The 20,180-nt window shown below is 38.4% G+C and overlaps 1 protein-coding gene across 2 annotated transcripts; it reads left to right on the top strand.

Moving 5' to 3' along the window:
- The first annotated feature begins 2,640 nt into the window (after positions 1 to 2,640).
- ptpreb (protein tyrosine phosphatase receptor type Eb) lies at positions 2,641 to 19,597 on the top strand. 2 transcript variants are annotated; one of them, XM_084393786.1, is made up of 21 exons: positions 2,641 to 2,778; positions 7,521 to 7,722; positions 8,544 to 8,615; positions 8,817 to 8,913; positions 10,604 to 10,677; positions 10,887 to 11,020; positions 13,341 to 13,431; positions 13,610 to 13,686; positions 13,830 to 13,866; positions 13,976 to 14,073; positions 14,253 to 14,372; positions 14,587 to 14,750; positions 15,902 to 16,037; positions 16,126 to 16,275; positions 16,394 to 16,487; positions 16,668 to 16,744; positions 17,040 to 17,174; positions 17,303 to 17,428; positions 17,552 to 17,703; positions 18,172 to 18,307; positions 18,524 to 19,597. In XM_084393786.1, exons 3-21 carry the CDS (start codon positions 8,546 to 8,548, stop codon positions 18,596 to 18,598), a joined length of 2,043 nt encoding a protein of 680 aa, XP_084249912.1. In that variant the 5' UTR covers positions 2,641 to 2,778; positions 7,521 to 7,722; positions 8,544 to 8,545; the 3' UTR covers positions 18,599 to 19,597. The 2 variants fall into 2 exon arrangements, with proteins under 2 accessions (XP_084249912.1, XP_084249913.1); XM_084393787.1 differs by lacking the exons at positions 2,641 to 2,778; positions 7,521 to 7,722; positions 8,544 to 8,615; positions 8,817 to 8,913 and adding an exon at positions 10,502 to 10,525.
- Positions 19,598 to 20,180: the final 583 nt, after the last annotated feature.

Below are 20,180 nucleotides of genomic sequence, written 5' to 3' on the forward strand. Positions count from 1 at the left end.
GACAACCAGGGAGACAGTGTTGGATCTGAAATGAAACAAACAGTACAATTACAGACTACATATATACCATAGTCAGCCTCTGACTAGTTTCTTCAAACTATTCTTCATCAAAAGGTCTGTTATAGATGTACTCTTCAGCATTATAATAATACAGAACACCATATCTGTTAATCAAGTCTACTGGCACAAACATAACAGGACAGGATCAATATTTTTTCCAATCAGTATTCAGTCACAGAGTGATCATCTATAGATGGTATACCATCATAATGTTGTTACTTACTGTAAAATAAGTAAAAAATAGGCCTTAAAAAATGAATAAGAATGATGATCGATATACAGTTCTTAAAAATTATATATACAGTTCTAAAAAAGAGACCACTGCAAAATTAGCAGTTGCTCTGGGTTTATTATTTTTTTATATGTATCTGTTTGAGTAAAATTAATTTTTTTGATTTATTCTACAAACTACTGACAACATTTCTTCCAAATTTCAAATAAAAATATTGTCATTTTGAGCATTTATTTGCAGAATATGACAGCTGGTCAAAATAACGAAAAAAGATGGCATGTTTTCAGACCTTGAATAATACAAAAGAAAACAAGTTTATATTCATTTTTAAAAAACACAACGTTTTAACTTAGGAAGAGTTCAGACATCATTATTTGGTGGAATTGCCCTGCAAGGGTGGTATTCCTATAGTGGTTCAGGCTGCAGGACTGCCAAATGACTAAAGAAACATTATCAGCATGATTATAAAACTTTGCATTTCTTGTCTATTACCACCCACTGCTACTTATACCAATGGCGGAAATAAGCGCAGTTATAATATGTGGGAGAGCGTTGTTATAGTGTGACGATATTGTATTGCAACTAGTAAGCACATCATTTGTAATTGAAAGGGTGTAATGACAATATCTGATTAATGGTTACACTTAAAATAGTTACAAAATAGATATATGAGATGATTAAAAAAACGTATATTAATCGTACCCAGCATATATGTAAAATGTTACCCGAGGGATAGAAAGAGAGAGAGAAGGTGTAGAGAAAGAGACAAAGAGAAGGCAAAAAAAGAGTGCCCCAAGAAAGGCACCCAAAAGGAAAAGAAGAGCCAGAGCAAAGAAGAGCCAGCGAAAAAGAAGAGTCCAGATCAGTTACAATCTTCTTTTATCCCTTCCTTGACCATGTGACTGAAACCCAAATGTGAGACATTCAAACTGACCAATCAGATACTTACAACTTCCCCCACTCGTACTTAAAGGTGTGTTAATTAGACCCCTGATGTTCACACATCTTGGCGGGTCTAGAGATTGTGATGGCCTTGACAGGGTCTTGATCTGGTGGTCCTCCATCCCTACCTTAATTGGCCTGGGTGTGTGGATTGAAGCATTGTCCTGTGGGGAAAAAAACATCGGACTTTGTCAGAGCAGAATGACGCATGTCTTCTTTCAGGATAATCTTGTACATGACTTGAGTTATGCATCCTTCTCAAAGAAGTATCTGCCCGATTCTAACCTTTCTGAAGAACCACCAGATCACCAATCCTCTACCAAATTACACAGTGGGTGCAAGAGACTGTGGTTGTAGGCCTCTCCAGGTCTCTTTCGAAACATTAGAGGACCAGGTGTTGGGCAAAGCTGAAAACTGGACTCATCAGAGAAGATCAGAATCAGGCAGATCTGTCTTTGTACAAAGTTATCCTGGAAGAAAACATGCTTTCTCCTGCTCTAACCCCGCAGGACAATGCTTCAATCCACACAGCCAGAAGGTGTGAATGGAGGAACACCAGATCAAGACCCTTTCATGGCCATCACAATCTCCAGAACCCCACTGAAAACCTCTGGAATGTAAGCAAGAAGGTCACCAGCCATTAAATAAAGCCAAGCTGCTTGAATGTTTTCGGCAGGAGTATGCCAAGGGAGCAGGGAGCATGCCAAGGCGTTTGGACCAAAAATTGATATCTGAACTCTTCCTAAGTTAAAACATTAGTATTGTGTTGTTTAAAAATTAGCAACTTGTTTTCTTTTGGATTTATTCGAGGTTTGAAACCATGGCATATTTTGTCATAATTTTGACCATGTGCTCAAAATGACAATATTTTTAGTTGAAATTTGGAAGAAATGTTGTCAGTAGTTTGTAGAATAAATGTAAAAAAATGTTTTTACTCGAACAGATACATATAAATAATAAATCCAGAGAAACTGCTATTTTTGTAATGGTCTCTTAATCCCCCTCTTATGGACATTTACCAAAATAAAATGCCAAACACAGGATAATGCCATGCACTCACATCCATCCATCACTCCATCTACTCCTCTCTCCCTCAATTATACATTTTGTCTTCATGCAAAATCTAGTGTTGAGAAAAAATGTATGTTTTGTAAAATTAATATTTTCAGTTGTTTCTGCTCAAAGAGATTTTGTCCTAATTTATACATTTTAGTTCTTAGAAACACCATTTTTACAAATCTGACATAGCCTACATTTATTTTATTATTAGCCTTTTTAAACCAAATATTTAGCTGTCTGACTAGCATCAAAATCATTTGCAATTTTAGTCTACATGATGTAGCCTACTGTAGGTGTTTTTTTTTGTTTTGTTTTTCATAAATGAGAGTGACGCACCGGCGGCGGCGCATCATCATCATCATCACACGGCACCGGCGCTCGTAGAGGAGGGACCACAGACAGACATTCTGCTCAGCATCCTAATAACCATCAACACTGAGCACTGGATTTTACCGAGACTTTACATGGAGCTGGACATCACACTGGTAATATTGCAGTTATTACTTTGCAAAATAGATGGTGTCAAGTCATTTATCGTTTGTGTAGCTGTAGGCTACTTCGCTCGACGGTAAAGCATGAATTAGTATCTCCGGGAAAAAGGTAACATGTTTTAAAACGGCCTCGATCACCGTGATGCTGATGAGTTCATAATAATTAATTCTCTCAGCATCGCCCATTTTGTCGTTTACTCGCATAACGTGTAAACACGAGGTTTTATAAACACGTTTTGCGTGTTTACTCTGCAGGCAATTAGGCTTCCGCAGATTTAGTCATTTCAGATTTGATCATAAGGAACAGGGGGTCAGTGAGTTGTGTCTCAAACCTAGTAAAGCTGCCGGTCTAGACAGCATTTTGCATGCAGCAAGATTTTTTTCAGCTGTCCTGTACCGCAACCTATGATGCCCAAAAATGTTGCACACGCCCATGATGCTCAAAATGTTGTAGGCAGCTCCAACAGAGATTTACCTTAAATGTTTTTTGTAAGGATCAGTGTTAAAAAGGGGGCCCCTGCAAGTTCTTGGACCAGGAGACTAAAATATGCCAGAAAAAAAACATTGATATAAAGAGTAACATGGCAGAATGTTGATTTAATAAATGTTATTTTCATAAAATTAAAAGAAAGGTTAAAATAAAATAAAAATAAAAACATTTCGAAGAAACAAAACATTGGAGTCATAAAGTGCTGGAAAATACCAGTAAACTAATTCTATGTTTAATTTTCAATTCAATTAATTTTATGTTCCTGCCCTTTTAAGGGTTAAACAGGGAGGGAGAATATCAGCGCTCTGTCTAGTGCTATTGCATTATTGGATCAGCATCCTGTGTTTACACTAATATCATATGGATGAAAACGGTTGACTGACCTTTTTCGTCACTTCTATTTGGGTTATTCCTTTATGCATATATTACGGAACATAAAAAGTTGCGTAAGGCAATTGTCATGAGCCTGTGGATGTGATGTTTGGAAAAAGAGGCCGATAGATTTTGCCCTGAGGCTGAGGGAGAGAGTGATGCTGACAAGTGATGCTATTGGTATTGGCATACTCATCTTCATTCTTGAACTAGATGCTAGAACCATTGTAAAAGATGTTTAGATGTGGAAACATGTTTTATTCAAGCCACAAATATATGACTCAATCAACCAGAATCCATTAGGAAACACTATCAGAAGTAATTATTAAGGGTAAGGTCAAATAAAAATAGCATTTAGCCTACCATGCAATATTATTAACATGACATAGAGTGAATAGGCATGCGTACAAATATCTCTTCAATTCCAGTAGTTTTAACAACCTTTGATATCAACAACAAACGATATAGCAAGCTTTTCTCCTCACTTTTTTTTTACCCATCAAAACAAACCTGGAAACATCACATCCACTATAATAATAGTTTTCCAAAGTATGGATTATTTATTGATAACAATTTTTACAAACATCTTTTGTCACAAAACGTTCTGTATTTCTCTTCCATCTCATATTTTTGAGCTTTTACCTCCCCTTTTTCCTCTCACCAGAGCTGTTATAGACTCAAAATCATTCTATAGAAATCATACTTACTGTGTATTTAATCATTTTATCACTATAAATAAATGTCTAGAAATAAAAATTAAAAATGTAATACAATTAGCATATTTATTTACAGATGCGTTTTCTTGAAAGTTAAGTAATATGTAAAACAATTGTTGTGATGTGACCTTGTTTCTAATAAAGGGAGAGCAGAGCCGGCAGGATTAATCCAACATGCGCTTAAATGAAGATTAATTTCATAATTACTTATGCACAGCGCTCTAATCTGAAAGCTTAAGATGTTGGTAAACACTTCGAGTTTAACACCCTCGCAGTTGCCAAGGCCAAGAGGTCATAATATATGAAATGGCAGATTTAAAAGACCTACTGGAGTCTGATTATTGTCTGTTATGGTTCCATAATGTAAACTCAGGTAGGCCTAGTAGATATTTCACAAGAACCAAATGCCTTTGACCGTTTCCACTGAAGTTATTATGTTTCAGGTCTCTCATCGATTTAATCTAATTATAGGACATTCGATTGCATCGGAGTAATATTGTTACAAATCATTTTGCTTCTAGAGATTCAGCTAAGATTATGGATTTTCGGTCCATGTCGGTTTAGGAGTTGTCAGTTACTGATGGGGTGAACCACATCTGTGAAGGTTAAGTGAATTTTAGATAGATCATTTATAGACTATAATTTAAGTCATAAACTGGTAATGCAATGCACATAAATTAATTTAAGTAGAAGCTCTCATTGCTTGTGAAAGAGGCTTTTTACTATGCATGAGCATTTGCATTTGTTCTGCATCTCTCAAATTGAAAATAAACACTGTCAATCACATTCTGCCATAGAGGTCAGTCATAGTGCGGAGTCAGCCTTCTGTGTGCTGGTCAGCATCTCTCTATACGCTGCTACACTACCACCTCCGTCCATCTGCTTCCCGAGTACATGGTTATTTGGACCTACACTTATCTCATTCCACAGAAAATCTATATAGTTTCTGCTAGAGAATTTATCAATTAATGTCATAAATAAAAATTAACACATCGATTTTTGGGGTACGTAGCATGCACTAGTGGCAAAATTAAACAATTCACCTATCGTCGCTGTCGGGCGGAAACCTTCAGGAAATGAAAATAAGTCAAGCTTTTCTGTCATTTAGCCAAAATCTCATGTTATTAAATCTGAAGTGCCAAACACAGGCTACTTAAGACAGTATTGGCTATGACTCAATGACAAATGCTAGACTAAGACACTCTTCTCCGTACCTAAAATACACAAAACTTAAGCCTTTATAATATTCTGATTGCTTACAATCCTGGAATTGACAGTGGGGGAAAAAATACACTATTAGAATATAACGCTATTAGTATTTAGTATGATGAAAGCAGAAAGTCTTAATGGACTATGAGCAACAATTAGTTAAAGGGAGGCAACATCATGGCTGTAGATCTAAGACCCCCATTAAAGGTTGTATCAGTGATTTCAGGCCCCCAAAAAAAAAGATCACATTCATCTAATCTTTCCTAACGATCAGCTAGCTGCCCGCCCCATAAGCATGGCGTCAAAAAACCGCGTCTCTGTAGGCAGCCTAGGCTCTGAGATCTGCACACAAAAACAATTGGTTTCACCAACCACTCAGAACCAAAACAAACTGTGTTCCAACCAATCACCGACAGGGGGAGGGTGTTGTGAGGTTTTGTGCTTGAAGTCGGAGCTGAAGAAGAAGCTGGCTCAAAAGATTAGATGAATGTGATTGTTTTTTTTTTGGGCCTGAAATCACTGATACAACGTTTAACACAGGAAGCCTATTGGATTTGAAAGCTAAAATCTCTTCCTGTTTTGTATTCAACGATTCTGTGTTTAGTGGATGATGAGGAGCTTATTGCATCTCTTAGAGAAAAAAAAGTGTGTTCTGTTTACCTCTGTAAATTACTGGGGAAATGTGTGTCTGACTCTGAAATAAAACAAATCACAGAGCCTAGTTTTAATGTTTTAATGTTACTTCTTTATTCGTCAGTGGTGCTCTCTCATATTGATCTTTATTAAAACAATAGCACCAACAATATGCATTCAATTTCCATATGAAAGATCTGCATAGTGCAGCAACATGCACTTCTCAAGGTCACAGCTTGTATTGACAGTCAGATCAGGTTTTACTGCTTGAGTTGCTGCTTGTTCCTTGTAGTGTGTCAGTAGGTTGTTTTGCCTTTCTGGTGACTCATCTGACTCTTTTAGCATGATTTTTTCATGAGAATTTGTCATTGACTCATACATTAACAACAGCTTCCAGACTACCTCAGTTATGTGGAAGCCTCGGTCTGTATTGACTGAGCAGTGTAATCCACAATCATCTCTTAGAGGGAAAGAAATAAACAAAATATGGCTACATGTCTTGAATGAAAGTTTGATGGTATGCTTATATTCTATTTAGTACAATTTATTCACCTTCTCATCAAATTTACCATGTGACTTTACAAATGCTTTTGTGAAATTAAAATGTATGGCCATCCATAAATGAGTAAAAGTGTAGGCTATTGAATGGATAAGATAAAGTAATGACTGTAACCATATACTAAATTACCCTTAATTTAACATACGCATGTAATAAATGGCTACTGTCATGAGTCACAATAATTGTACATGTAAAAATAAGGTCTCTTAGTGCAGTTACAGCCTTAGTAACCGTCACTTGGTTTTGATTGACATTGTTCCTGATTTGATTTGCTTTCATGTGATCCGGTCAGGGTCCTGAGATGCCCAACAGTGACTGACCCAGTTTTACACAGTATATTATGACCAGTGTAGTTGCTAAAATTCTTTTGGGTGGGCCCATTCTCATCCTTGAGGTTACTGTGTTATGAATATGTATGAAATGGTTATTTACAGCTGCTGCAGAGACTGAAGATAAATGCTGCATTACAGCATCACTGGTTGAAAGCAGTTGACTATAGGAATAATAATAAGGTAAATGGATAAGGTTTGCCATTCTTGACTACAAAATAATGCTTTTTAGTAGAGGCAGATCTTCTCAAAGGGGTTTCGGGCTGACAAATCAACTGGCACAATGCTAGAGGACAGATTTAAAGTTATTTTTGTTTCTCTCTCCCTCCATCCACAACTCCCTCTGCATGTCCTACACATTTTATGAGGTTTAAAAAAACAAAGACAATTCCCTCTCCTAATGTATCCTTATCCCTTGTTCTTTGCAGGCAGTGGCTATCTAAGGATAGTCCATCCAGAAAGCACAATGAAAAAACCTGCACCCATACATTATTGAAGGACAGGAGTGCCTTCACAGATATCATGACTCCTGGAGACCTTCTGGAAAAGTATCATAATAATTAATGTCTTCTCTCTTGAAAGCTATGGACTGAGACGTTGCCTTCTTGGTGTGAGACATATTTCACATTTGTGAGTAGACTTTTTTGTAAGACTGCATTAATCCTTCATCTTGTCTTTTCTAATCTCTAGACTGAGTTCATAGACGTTTGGAGGCAGGTAGATTTTCTAGTGAAAAGCTTTTGAAAGGATTAATATCTGAAATCTCTCTGAAAATGTCACAGGGGATCAGGCATACAGGTTATGTGACAGATTTGCTGTCTGGGGTGATTTCTCACAGGTTGGACGTCTATAAATGCAGAGTTCTCTTATTCTCACCCTCTTAAAAATGAAAGAAAAAACAACTTTAACCAAACACCACATATTTCTGCATGCATATTATGAGTTACATTTTTGCAAATCATATTTTTAATGTTGTCTTTTGAACCCCACTATATATACACATCACATTATAGAAATGCACATTTGTGAGATGCATTTCTACACAACACCTTTTTTTGAAATAAAAGATAATATCTGGGGTAAAAAGACATGTCCTACTTTCAGAGTTTCAGTTGCTGCTGGATGTATGCGGTAGATGGTGCCGTATCCCTAGAGGCCGTTACTCTCTGGACCATTAATTGAAATTAATTTTAGATTTGCTCATGTAGAGGGAAGATTCTCACTGAATGCATGAGAAGAAGATTGATGGTTTTAATATAGGTTAATTTAATCTCTTGTGAAGCTTTTGCGGTTTGAGATTATGTCAGTTCTGCAGAACATTTTCAAATGACATTTTGTAATCTTAGTGAAAATATGCCTTTTCAACTGAAGTCAATTGTCAGTTTTTTAATTTATTAACGGACACTCACAAATATTTTTGATTGTTTGTTGTTTTCTCTCTTTATTTGTAGCCATGATGGTCCTGTTTCTAGTTTCAGCAGCTCTCATTTCAAACAGTTCCTCTCGTGGAAACCTGACAGCAGGTATATCATCTCCAGATGTTTTTTATTTTTTTTACTCAAAATGATTTATAAACAGGCCCACAGCCCCACATCTATACACATAGAATTGGAATGCTTGGAATTGGAAAGCTTCACATTTTTAAATATGAAGATTATTTCAGATTTTGGCTAAAAAGCCTATGGAAAATCTTACCTCACTTGTCTTTCTTTTTCTCTGTTCAGAGTCTCCAGCGCCTCAGGGCCCACATGTCTTAGCCTCGGGCCTCGTCACCTCTTTCCTTCTCGTCATCTTTCTTCTCCTCATCGCCTACATTTTGAGGTAAGAAAATACACATCCCCCAAAAACATTATTTTTGAAACAAAAAAACACATTATACAGTATGTGCAGAGATGCAATGAAATGTATATGAGTGAACAGCTCTTTACTTGACCCCTACTGTACCCAGCTCTAGTCTTTTCTAGTCTGGTCTACAGTGTAGCCAATAGCATAACTTCCTGCTACTATACGTCCAGTCCTTCATTAGGCTATACTTCTCGCATCAGCTAGTACAAATACTTGTTTGTAGGCACACCTGTTCGCTCTACATGAAAAGTGCTTATTTGTCCAAGCTAGAACTCTCTTTACCCTTACCACTCTCTTAAAGACTCTCTTAACTCTTAAAGATTCACTTCCTCTAGGTCTTCTCTACACTGCATACTTTCAAACCTATCTTATAGTATACACTACTGTTCAAAAGTTTGGGGTCAGTAAGATTATTTTTTGTAGGAAATGAAGACTTTTAAGGACGCATTAAATTCCATTTAAAAGTTACAGTAAAATACATTTATAATGTTACAAAAAATTTCTATTTCAAATATATGCTATTCCTTTGAATAGATTATGCACTAAATATTCAGCAGCACAACTGTTTTCAACATTGATAATATTAAGAAATGTTTCTTCAACAGCAAATCAGCATATTAGAATAATTTCTGAAGGATCATGTGACTGAAGAAATTCAGCTTTGCCATCACAGCAATAAAGTACATTTTAAAATACATGAAAATCTAAACCAGTTCTTTTAAATTAAAATATTTCACAAAATGACAGTTTTTACTATATTTTGACCAAATAAAATGCAGCCTAGGTGAGCATAAGCTCCAGCCCCACACTTTTGAATGGTAGTATACTATACAGTATAATACAGTAGTCAATATTTGAATTGGATCAGAAAAGTTCATCAAAGTTGTCCTAAGACAAGAAAATGGGCTTTGTTCAAAATTCATGTATAACTTTGATGAAAGGTTTTGATCCACTTCAAATGTTGACTACTGTATATTAACATGATTTGTATCCAACATTGCAAACATATTTGCAAATATAGTGCAAATACAATACCCTCAATCTTAAATATTTTGTTATATATATTATGAATAAAGAAGTAAATGTAACATTAAAATATGTTATTATATTATTTTACATTACTCACACTATTTGTTAAAGGTGAAGTGTATATTTCTGGCCCTCCAAACGGAATTGCAAAAATAATAATGACCAGTTTTCAGTTTTCCCCATCTGCCATTGGTTGATCCAACAGATAGCCCCGCCCCAAACTCACATCATTGATCAAACAAACAGAGAAATGTTTTGAAAGACAGAACCATACAGCCACAGTGTTTACACTTTTTAAGGGAATCAGCCTGCAAATGGCTTTATTATAGTTGACTCGTCGCTATATTTTCAGTCGCGGGAGAAAAGTAGAAAAAAAAAACATTTCACTTTTAAGTGTGCGTGTGCGTTTATGACCCTGCCGAGCTGCTCCAGCAGCAGCTGCATGTGTAGTGAAATGTGAAAGCAGTTGTGATGGTGTGTCACCAAGTCATTCTCTCTCAGCTGCTCTGAGGAATCAGAGAACCAAACAATCTCCCATGAGAAAGAACTTTAGATTTTGGTGTGTATTGTGAACTTTCAGCCATTTTTACATTTCTGTTTTATCTGTCTGTAAATGTCTTACTTCAAAATGTCTCAGGTTTAGAGAGCAAAGGAAGGATCTTGTCGCTTCGGTTGACAAGAAGATGCCAAATGGCTTTTTGGAAGATCAAGGTAAGTTTTGATCTGTCTGATTTTTTTGTTGCCAATTTGTCTGTGTGTTAAACACCATTTTTAGACTTGGCGTCTACTTTGAGAGATATAAACAGTAACAGTAACAGTAAGAAAATGTCTCTCTTCCACCCTGTATATTTTTCTTTCTCTCTCTCTCTCTCTCTCTCTCTCTCTCTCTCTCTCTCTCTCTCTCTCTCTCTCTCTCTCAGAACAAACGGTGGTGCTCCTTCCCAGATCACCCTTTCCATCAAAGCGTTATTTTCCCATCCCACTGGACTCCCTGGAGGAAGAGTTTCGCCTACGCATGGCAGATGATGGCAAACTGTTCAGAGAGGAATTTAATGTAAGATCTTAGACACACACAGACTTTATCATTCTCCACATGCACGCCCTCTCGATATCGTTTCCTTATACTTACGTATTGGTCTCTTACGAGAGGGTCTCTCGTATTGCGTAAGTTGCTTACGCTACGGGTAAAGTCATCTTTTCTCGAGATATGAAGCCAAAAAATGATCCTTAATTTTTGTATTTATTGTCAACGCTTCGCGCCCTCACGCGTCACAGCCCGCCAGAATGGGAGTGGCTTGGCGTATAAAAGGACGGGCTCGGGGGCTGCTTCCCTGATTTTCATCTCTTCAGCGAAGCTCTACGCATCACTGGATCCTGAGAGAACCCGCCGCCGTTGAAACAAGCGACTAGCAAGCAGAGGAAAGCGTCTGAAGAAGCCGATCGTCTTCGCTGCCTTCAGCCATCCGTGCCTGCTGCGCTATCCGGCAACAGTATCCTTTTGCTCTGCTGTGTGTGTTCGCCGCTGCGACACACACTCTCTGTCTAAAAGAGCATTTCCTGTGGCTCTTGCCGAGCCCGCTCAGCGCCGGAGACCGCCACGTTATCTGCGCTCTCTGCCTGGGTCGAGAACACGCAGCCCTCGCTCTCTCTTCGGGAGAAAGGCCTTCATATAAACTGTCTGGAGATGATAGCGGTCGAGAACGCGCTGAAGCGCTTCCTCCCACACATACGGGGGCCATCTCTGCGATCTGACAGAACGCCTATTCGTTTGGGCTCATCACTCGATACGCTCGTTGAGAGCCGCGCATGTGCCGGGCCACCTGAACGACGGCTCAGACAGACTGTCCAGGGACAACGTTCCCCCGGGAGAATGGTCCCTGCATCCTCAGACAGTTCAGTTGCTATGGCGCCTTTTCAGCAAAGCGGAAGTCGACCTTTTTGCGTCAAAAGACAACGCTCATTGACCAAGGTTCCTCTCGAAGAGCGAGGACGCGCTGGCCCAAACCTGGCCCAGCTGCCCTCTGTATGCTTTCCCTCCGATCTCGCTGTTACCACAGGTAATCAAGAGGATCAGGGAAGCGTGCCACTCGGTGCTCCTCATAGCCCCGCGATGGGAGAACCAAACCTGGTTCCCAGAGCTAAGGAGGCTGTCACACGTAGCCCCATGGCCGATTCCGGTGAGGAGAGATCTTCTCTCTCAAGCCGGCGGATCAATTTGGCATCCTCATCCAGAGCGCTGGTCTCTGCATGCATGGATAATCAACAGATACCCGTTGCCTTGCCAGAAGTGGTTGTGAACACGATCACGCAGTCTAGAGCTCCTTCTACGAGAAGGCTATACGCGTCTAAATGGTCTGTGTTCTCCAAATGGTGCGCCGACAAAAGTCTAGACCCACGAACTTGTGGGGTCTCGTGGGTGCTTTGCTTCCTTCAAGAGCTGTTGGACGAGGGCAGGTCCCCCTCCACGCTCAAAGTGTATGTTGCGGCCATTGCAGCGTTCGCGGAGTCGACGCGTGGCCGGTCAATAGGAAGGAACAAGCTCATCGTCCGTTCCTTAGAGGAGCCAGGAGGATGAATCCCCCGCGGCCCCCGTCGGTTCCTATTTGGGATCTTTCGTTGGTCCTAGAGGCCCTGAAGACACATCCCTTTGAACCATTAGATTCCGTGGATCTAAAATACCTCTCGCTTAAAACCGTTTTTCTGATAGCCCTGTCATCAGTCAAACGTGTGGGGGATCTACACGCGCTATCTGTTAGGCCGCAACATACACTTTGAGCGTGGAGGGGGACCTGCCCTCGTCCAACAGCTCTTGAAGGAAGCAAAGCACCCACGAAACCCCACAAGTTCGTGTCTCGACCAAATGACTCTAAAGTCATCCTCAAACCGAGACATGGTTATGTCCCCAAGGTGATTGGCACTCCCTTCAGAGCGCAGGTCATCTCTCTATCGGCTCTGCCAGCATCCGGTAGCGAGGGCGATGATAACCTCCTCTGCCCTGTCAGGGCGCTGAGAGTTTACATTACGCGTTCCGCCGCCTTCAGGCGCTCGGAGCAGTTCTTTGTTTCGTTTGGTGGGCGCACCAGGGGTCTCGCCGCCTCGAAACATTTCGATGAAAACCAGGGAAGCAGCCCCCGAGCCCGTCCTTTTATACGCTAAGCCACTCCCATTCTGGCGGGCTGTGACGCGTGAGGGCGCGAAGCGTTGACAATAAATACAAAAATTAAGAAAAAATGTTTGGCTTCATATCTCGAGAAAAGATGACTTTACCCGTAGCGTAAGCAACTTACGCAATACTCGTTCCCTCTTCTAGAGAGAACCGAGGTTACATTAGGTAACCGAGTACGTTTCTTTCTTCCGCTGCTTCTCTTTTACAGTCTTTGCCTTGCGGTTTTGGCTGTGGTACCTTTGAAGAGGCAAGCAGAGAGGAGAACAGAGAAAAGAACAGATATCCCAATATTCTGCCCTGTAAGTGTCCCTCACTCTTTTATCGACACACTTGCAAATTTTCCAAACACTGTGGAAGAGCTTGTTTTGAGTTATTTTTTTGTGTCAAGTAACACAATACAATAGTAACTGTTAGGATTTGGATGGAGAAAGTTGGTCCTAGGGTTTAATAAAACACATCTGTATATTTCCTTCACAGATGACCACTCAAGAGTGCTACTTTCACATATAGATGGATATATGGGCTCAGATTACATAAATGCCTCTTATATAGATGTGAGTACTTTCTCAGTGTTTTTGTTGTATTGTTTATAAAATATTGATATTATGCATATATTACCTTATATCTTGACCTATAGTATATTAAAATATTTTTGGAGTTTTGAGTCTCATGTTTAATTAATTTACCTTTCCCATAGGGTTACAGAGAAAAAAGCAAATTTATTGCAGCTCAAGGTATGCAATTTTTCAATTACCAGGTAATTTAATCGATTTAATGTAATCTCTCTCCCCTTTATTGACCTTTGCTTCATCTCCCTTTTGAATTTCAATATCTTATGTTTAGGCCCAAAACCAGAGACAGTGGGAGATTTCTGGAGAATGGTTTGGGAGCAGAAATCTGCCACTATAGTCATGTTGACCAACACAAGAGAGAGAAAAGAGGTAAGAGAAGATATCACAAAGTCACACCAGACAGACTTTATGAGAGTTTAACAAGTAAACAGTAGCACAGAAGATCTAGGCCTTATTTAAAAACTCATATAAAAAGGGTCCATATAACAAATAAATTCAAAACATGCCCATTGTTGCCCAATATTTTGTGTTGTATGTGTGAAATGCAGGAAAAATGCTATCAGTACTGGCCTGAGCAAGGCTGCTGGATCTACGGCTGTGTGAGGGTGGCAATGGAAGATGTCACAGTGTTGGTGGACTACACAATCAGAAAGTTCTGTGTGCAGCACGTGAGTGGCCATTTCCCTCAGAGACACTACGGCATCATTATTCAGATGCTCTGTATACTATGCTCATATACTAGTACACAAATTCTTTTGACATGCCATTTAGTAGCCCGGAATATTTTACACTCATGTGGAATCAGTAAGGCCACAACTGACTTGCTATTTGACTTTGTGCTATTTGTAAGTTATTTGAATGCAAGCTGGTGTGATTTTGCAGCATGCTGCTGATGGTTGCAGACCTCCAAGGTTGGTCACTCAGCTGCACTTCACCAGCTGGCCTGATTTTGGTGTACCCCTCTCCCCTATTGGCATGCTAAAGTTCCTCAAGAAAGTCAAGAGTGTCAACCCTTCCCATGCTGGACCAATCATAGTGCACTGTAGGTAAGACTGTAGGCTATTCTTAAAATATATGCGCAAGGAAAGGATTGTATAGAAATGTGTTGCAAACTACAATCAATCAGATCTATAGAGTGCAACAGTTCCCCCACTTTTTCAGCGCCATTGGTTTCGGATTTTTTTCCCCCATAGGGATTTTAAAAAGTCTTTTTTAAAGCGTTATAAGCCATGAACAAAATCAACCAGCTACATTGTAAATCAGAACATTACAAAATTTGATTTGAAGCAAAAAATTATTTGAAAATCAGATTCTGAAAAATCGGATTCTGTCTTTTTCGACCGGAAATTGAAAAAGACAGTGTACTTAATGGCTTTAATGAGGAAAAAAAAATCTAAAACATACGGAGCCGTCTGTTCTCTAATTGCTCTCGCGGTACTTTGATGTCATACATTGATTGGCTTGCGTAGCGCCGTTTCAAGTCGAAGATACCTATAATTGAATTTAAAATATTAAATTATTATTATAATATAGATGAATATATTCATGTAAATATATACAAATATTTAAGCAGACCATCTCAATTATGTAATTTTCAGTTTTTTAAATAATGTAAACTGATAGCTTTAACAAAAGCATGTACCATCAATTAACAACCTCAGAGAACACTGTAGGTCTGCCTTTAAAGGTTTAAATCCAATAATAAAAAAAATAAAAAATTCAATATGGAGAAAATGAATGGAATTTTTACTTCAGGACCCCGACTGTTGCACTCTATTGGGGTGTATTTCAGTATGCTAGTGATTTCAGTACTATTTATTGGGCAAAACACATTTAAAACCCTGAACATTTCAACTATAACAAACAGTCTGAAATGCAAAGTATGTAGAAACAACCAGCAACGCAGATGTCTTGAGGCTCAGCTGTTCATGCAGGGGTTGTTAACACCTCAGCCAGAACAACAGACTTTCTCAAGTGTGAAAAGGCCCTTTTTGCAGTGAAACGACAAACTGTAACTTTTTCAGGTCTAATACACTATACAGCAATATTCACGCAATTGATCCCACATTTAATTGAACTGAGATAATTATCTATCCCAAGATATTAATACAAATGGAAAGACCGTGCAGTTTTGACTACATTATCCCTCATTTAATGCCCTACTTTACATCTCACGACTCATTTTCTCTCTGTGTAGTGCTGGGGTTGGCAGGACTGGGACGTTCACTGTGATTGACGCGATGATGGATATGATGCACGCTGAAGGGAGGTTGGACGTGTTCGGCTTTGTGTCCAGAATAAGAAAGCAGCGCTGTCAGCTCATTCAAACAGATGTAAAGGACTTTCTGAAGTCTCTCTGCTGTGTTTGACTCATCATTTCAGCAGTGAATGGCCCCTGATATTCCTCTCTCTCGCCCACAGATGCAGTATTCGTTCATTTACCAGGCACTTTTGGAGCATTACCTGTTTGGTGACACTGAGCTAGACATCGCTTCATTGGAGGGCCATCTCCACAAACTCCACAACACACACACACACATGGACCGAGTGGGTCTGGAGGAAGAATTCAGAGTAAGAAGCACATCAGTTAAAGGGTTTGCTAAGCAAAAGTACAGAAAGACAAAAGTGAATAGCTTTGAAAGAACTGTGTGTTCTTTCTAACATGTCTTTTTATTTGGAATCTCCTCAGAAACTGACTAATGTCCGCATAATGAAGGAGAACATGAGAACCGGAAATCTGCCTGCTAACATGAGAAAGAACAGAGTACTGCAGATCATCCCATGTGAGAAAATATATACAGATTTATCATTTTAGCTTCTTTTCTTTCTTTCTTTCTTTCTTTCTTTCTTTCTTTCTTTCTTTCTTTCTTTCTTTCTTTCTTTCTTTCTTTCTTTCTTTCTTTCTTTCTTTCTTTCTTTCTTTCATTCATTTATTTTCTTGTAATCATTTTTTTTTTTACCAGATGACTTCAACAGGGTAATATTATCAATGAAAAGAGGGCAAGAATTCACAGACTACATTAATGCATCTTTCATAGATGTAAGTATGTATTATTATAATATAATATTACTTGATGTGTACTACAAATCTATTATGCATTGTCAAAATCAAATGCAGAGTAGTGTGTACTACAAATCTGGCATGCACTGCAAAACTAGTGTGCATCTATTAAAAGCTATGTAGATTGACTTTTTAATATTAAAATAATAGTCATTTTGCACACATACAGGCTATTTGTTCAGTTCTTGATTTGCATATGCATTTTAATAAATATATTTAAGATCATTAAAAACATTGGCAAATGTACCCATAACACTATGCTTTACCATTGCAGGGTTATAGGCAAAAGGATTACTTTATAGCAACTCAGGCACCTTTGGCTCACACTGTGCAGGACTTCTGGCGCATGGTATGGGAAAGGAAGTGCCACTCTCTTGTCATGCTGACTGAGCTGAAAGAGAGAGAACAGGTACAGTTTAATGGTTTATATTTGACTTTATTATATTTATATTTTAATCAATAAAGAAATGGTGCAGTTACTCTTCCATGTCTGAAGCATTCATGCATTCACTTCCTTTCCAACAACTCTCACTCCAGGAGAAGTGTGTACATTACTGGCCAGCAGAGGGCAGCGTTTCATTTGGAGAGTATGTACTGGAGCTGAAGAGAGACACACTTTGTGAGACTTTCAGCATTCGAGACATGCTGCTGTCATATGCATCAGTGAGTTAAACGTGCAGTGAATTTGACCATTTTATGGTCCATCATACGCTTCACTTACATTGGAGCTTCCCTTATTGTGCTAAATTTGTTGACCATGCTGAGGCTGAATTGGGCTGTTTGCAGGAGAAGCAGAAACGTCTAGTCAGACAGTTCCACTTCCATGGATGGCCAGAGATTGGAATCCCGTCAGACGGAAAGGGAATGATTGATATAATTGCTGCAGTGCAAAAACAACAACAGCAATCTGGAAACAACCCGATAGTGGTGCATTGCAGGTACACACACTCTTTATCTCTCCCTCACTTAAACACACACACACACACACACACACACACACACACACACACACATTGGGTTTCCATGTTTTATGAGGGACTTTCCATAGACATAATTATTTTTATACTGTATAAACTAAACACAACCCTCACAGAAAACTCTATGCATTTTTACATTTTGAAAACAACACCATTGAGTATGATTTATAAGCTATTTAACTCATTGAGACAAAAAATGTCTGCACATGGTCAAAGATTTTTGGTATTACTATCCTTGAGGGGGCTTTGAGGAGAGGATTTGGTCCCCATATGGTTTACCAGGACACACACACAGACAGACAGACAGACAGACAGACAGACAGATACACAGAGTCTTACATATTGTTCAAAAGCAAATTTGTTTGTATAAACTGTTGTATAAGTCTGTAAAACCTATCATAAAAGTATGTATTTTCTTTATGACATAAGTGCTGGTGCTGGTCGGACCGGAACCTTCATTGCCCTCAGTAACATCTTAGAGCGGGTCAAAGCCGAAGGGTTACTGGATGTATTTCAGACCGTGAAGAGTTTACGCACTCAGAGACCACATATGGTCCAAACTGTGGTAAGAATGTAAAACACTATACATAATTCATATAGATCTCATGGCTTCACTAATATATTACAGTATGGAAATGTTAGATCTGATGGCTTTAACTATTGTATTACAATATGGAGAATAGTATTATAACAAAATAATACAGAATGAGTAGGTTTTGACTTTTGACTGTCAGATCATTGTGTGATATATTATATAATGTATTTTCATTTGTCTTCTCAGGAACAATATGACTACTGCTACAGAGTTGTGCAAGATTTTGTTGACATCTACTCTGACTATGCTAATTTCAAATGAGTGCAGCTTATCAACACACATTTATATTACTGAAGAAAAAAAAAAAAAAAAAAAAAATGAAGAAAAACTTTATTATTACTGTGGATTAGTGACACTCCATGCACTTGACATTTCCTATTCTTGCTATTTATATGCAGTTAAGGTAATATTTTGGATATATATCCACATACTCCAGTGGCTTAACCATGTCTTTTGCATTAAGTTTTTGTTATGTTTGTGTAGTATTCTGTATGAAGAAAGCTTTTTTTCTTTTAATATGACCATAATATTTGTACATGAACATCTTTTTTTGTTTACTACAAAATTATTTTTATTTAAAAAGAAAACTGTTCACAACTGAAATGTAAAGCATTCCATTCTCAGTATTTGTTCCTTACTTCTATTTATCCCCCAGCTTGCTTCCAAGAAAAAAATCTGCATGGTTATTTGTGTGTACTAGTGTACTAAAAGTAATTAGGATACTTCCAAATTTGAATTTTATGGCAATTCTTGGCCAGGCTCTGATTTGCATAAGCCCTGATAAGTCACTTGTTCCATATACATGCTCTTCACCTTTCACGTCACCTTCATAACCTGAGATGTCCAGCGACTTGATGAAACTTTAGCAGGCTTTAAAGTTTCTGTGATGACAATGCTGTTTATTACTAGGACTTTTCAAGCCAATCAAATAATAAAGAAGCTAAAGCTGTGACAGATACAAATGTGGATTAAAGCATAAAGCACTCAAAGGAAATAATAAATCCATAATGATATTTGGTTGTGAAATTAATACATGTCATAAGGGTTTAGTGAAACAAAGGAATGGTTTCCTTTCATATAGATAGCTTCCTGATGTTTTGAACAAGGTTGAGTAGAAAAGCTCTTCTGTACTGTCAATACAGTGTTCTTGAAAAAGGGTGATAAATTCTGAAGAAAATGAGGAAAGATGTTTGCCTTAATCCTGAATAACACCATTTTCTGCAATAAAATATTTCAGTCAATACTTGTGACTGTGTGCGCAAATTTTCTGTCTATTAATTTTACTATAAAAATGCAATATAGCCTAAGTAGCTTTTAATAGTTGCACACAATTTGTAGTGCATTCAAGATTTGTAATACACACTTAGCATTCGATATTTTAATGCATAAGTTTGTAGTGCACACTATGTGGCATAGGCCTACTTCATCTGTAGTGTGCATTACAATTACATCAATTTGTTCCTCAAAAAAGACATTCTACCCATAAAGAAATAATTAATAGGCTACTTATGCAAAATGTTTCATGTTCGCTCACATTAGGTGAAGACCTTCACACATGAAGACCAGTCATCCCGGTAACCTGAAAAAATGCTCTATTGTACATGGGGCGAGTCGCCTCAGGAGGGCAGACATGCTGTTTATGCTTTGTAAAGCGCTTTGAGCATTGCCTGAAATCACTAAGTAAATATTTATTAGTGACCAACTGCATGACACAGCTGGTATTAGAAAGATCGCGGCACTCATGAGGGGGCGACCCGCCTTTAGAATAAAACAGTTTTATCTAGAAGACTGGCGTGAGTGTTATAGTGTATTCTAGAGTAAATGTCTTTTTAATAATGTTTTA

This window comes from Rutilus rutilus (assembly GCF_951802725.1).
Source record: "Rutilus rutilus genome assembly, chromosome: 21".
NCBI lineage: Eukaryota > Metazoa > Chordata > Actinopteri > Cypriniformes > Leuciscidae > Rutilus > Rutilus rutilus.

Excerpts from the sequence above, each read along its gene's own strand:
- ptpreb (XM_084393786.1), top strand. The coding sequence starts at position 8,546 with ATGATGGTCCTGTTTCTAGTTTCAGCAGCTCTCATTTCAAACAGTTCC. Across the intron at positions 14,074-14,252 it reads ACACAAGAGAGAGAAAAGAG|GAAAAATGCTATCAGTACTG; the intron begins GTAAGAGAAGAT and ends TGTGAAATGCAG. Across the intron at positions 14,373-14,586 it reads GAAAGTTCTGTGTGCAGCAC|CATGCTGCTGATGGTTGCAG; the intron begins GTGAGTGGCCAT and ends GTGATTTTGCAG.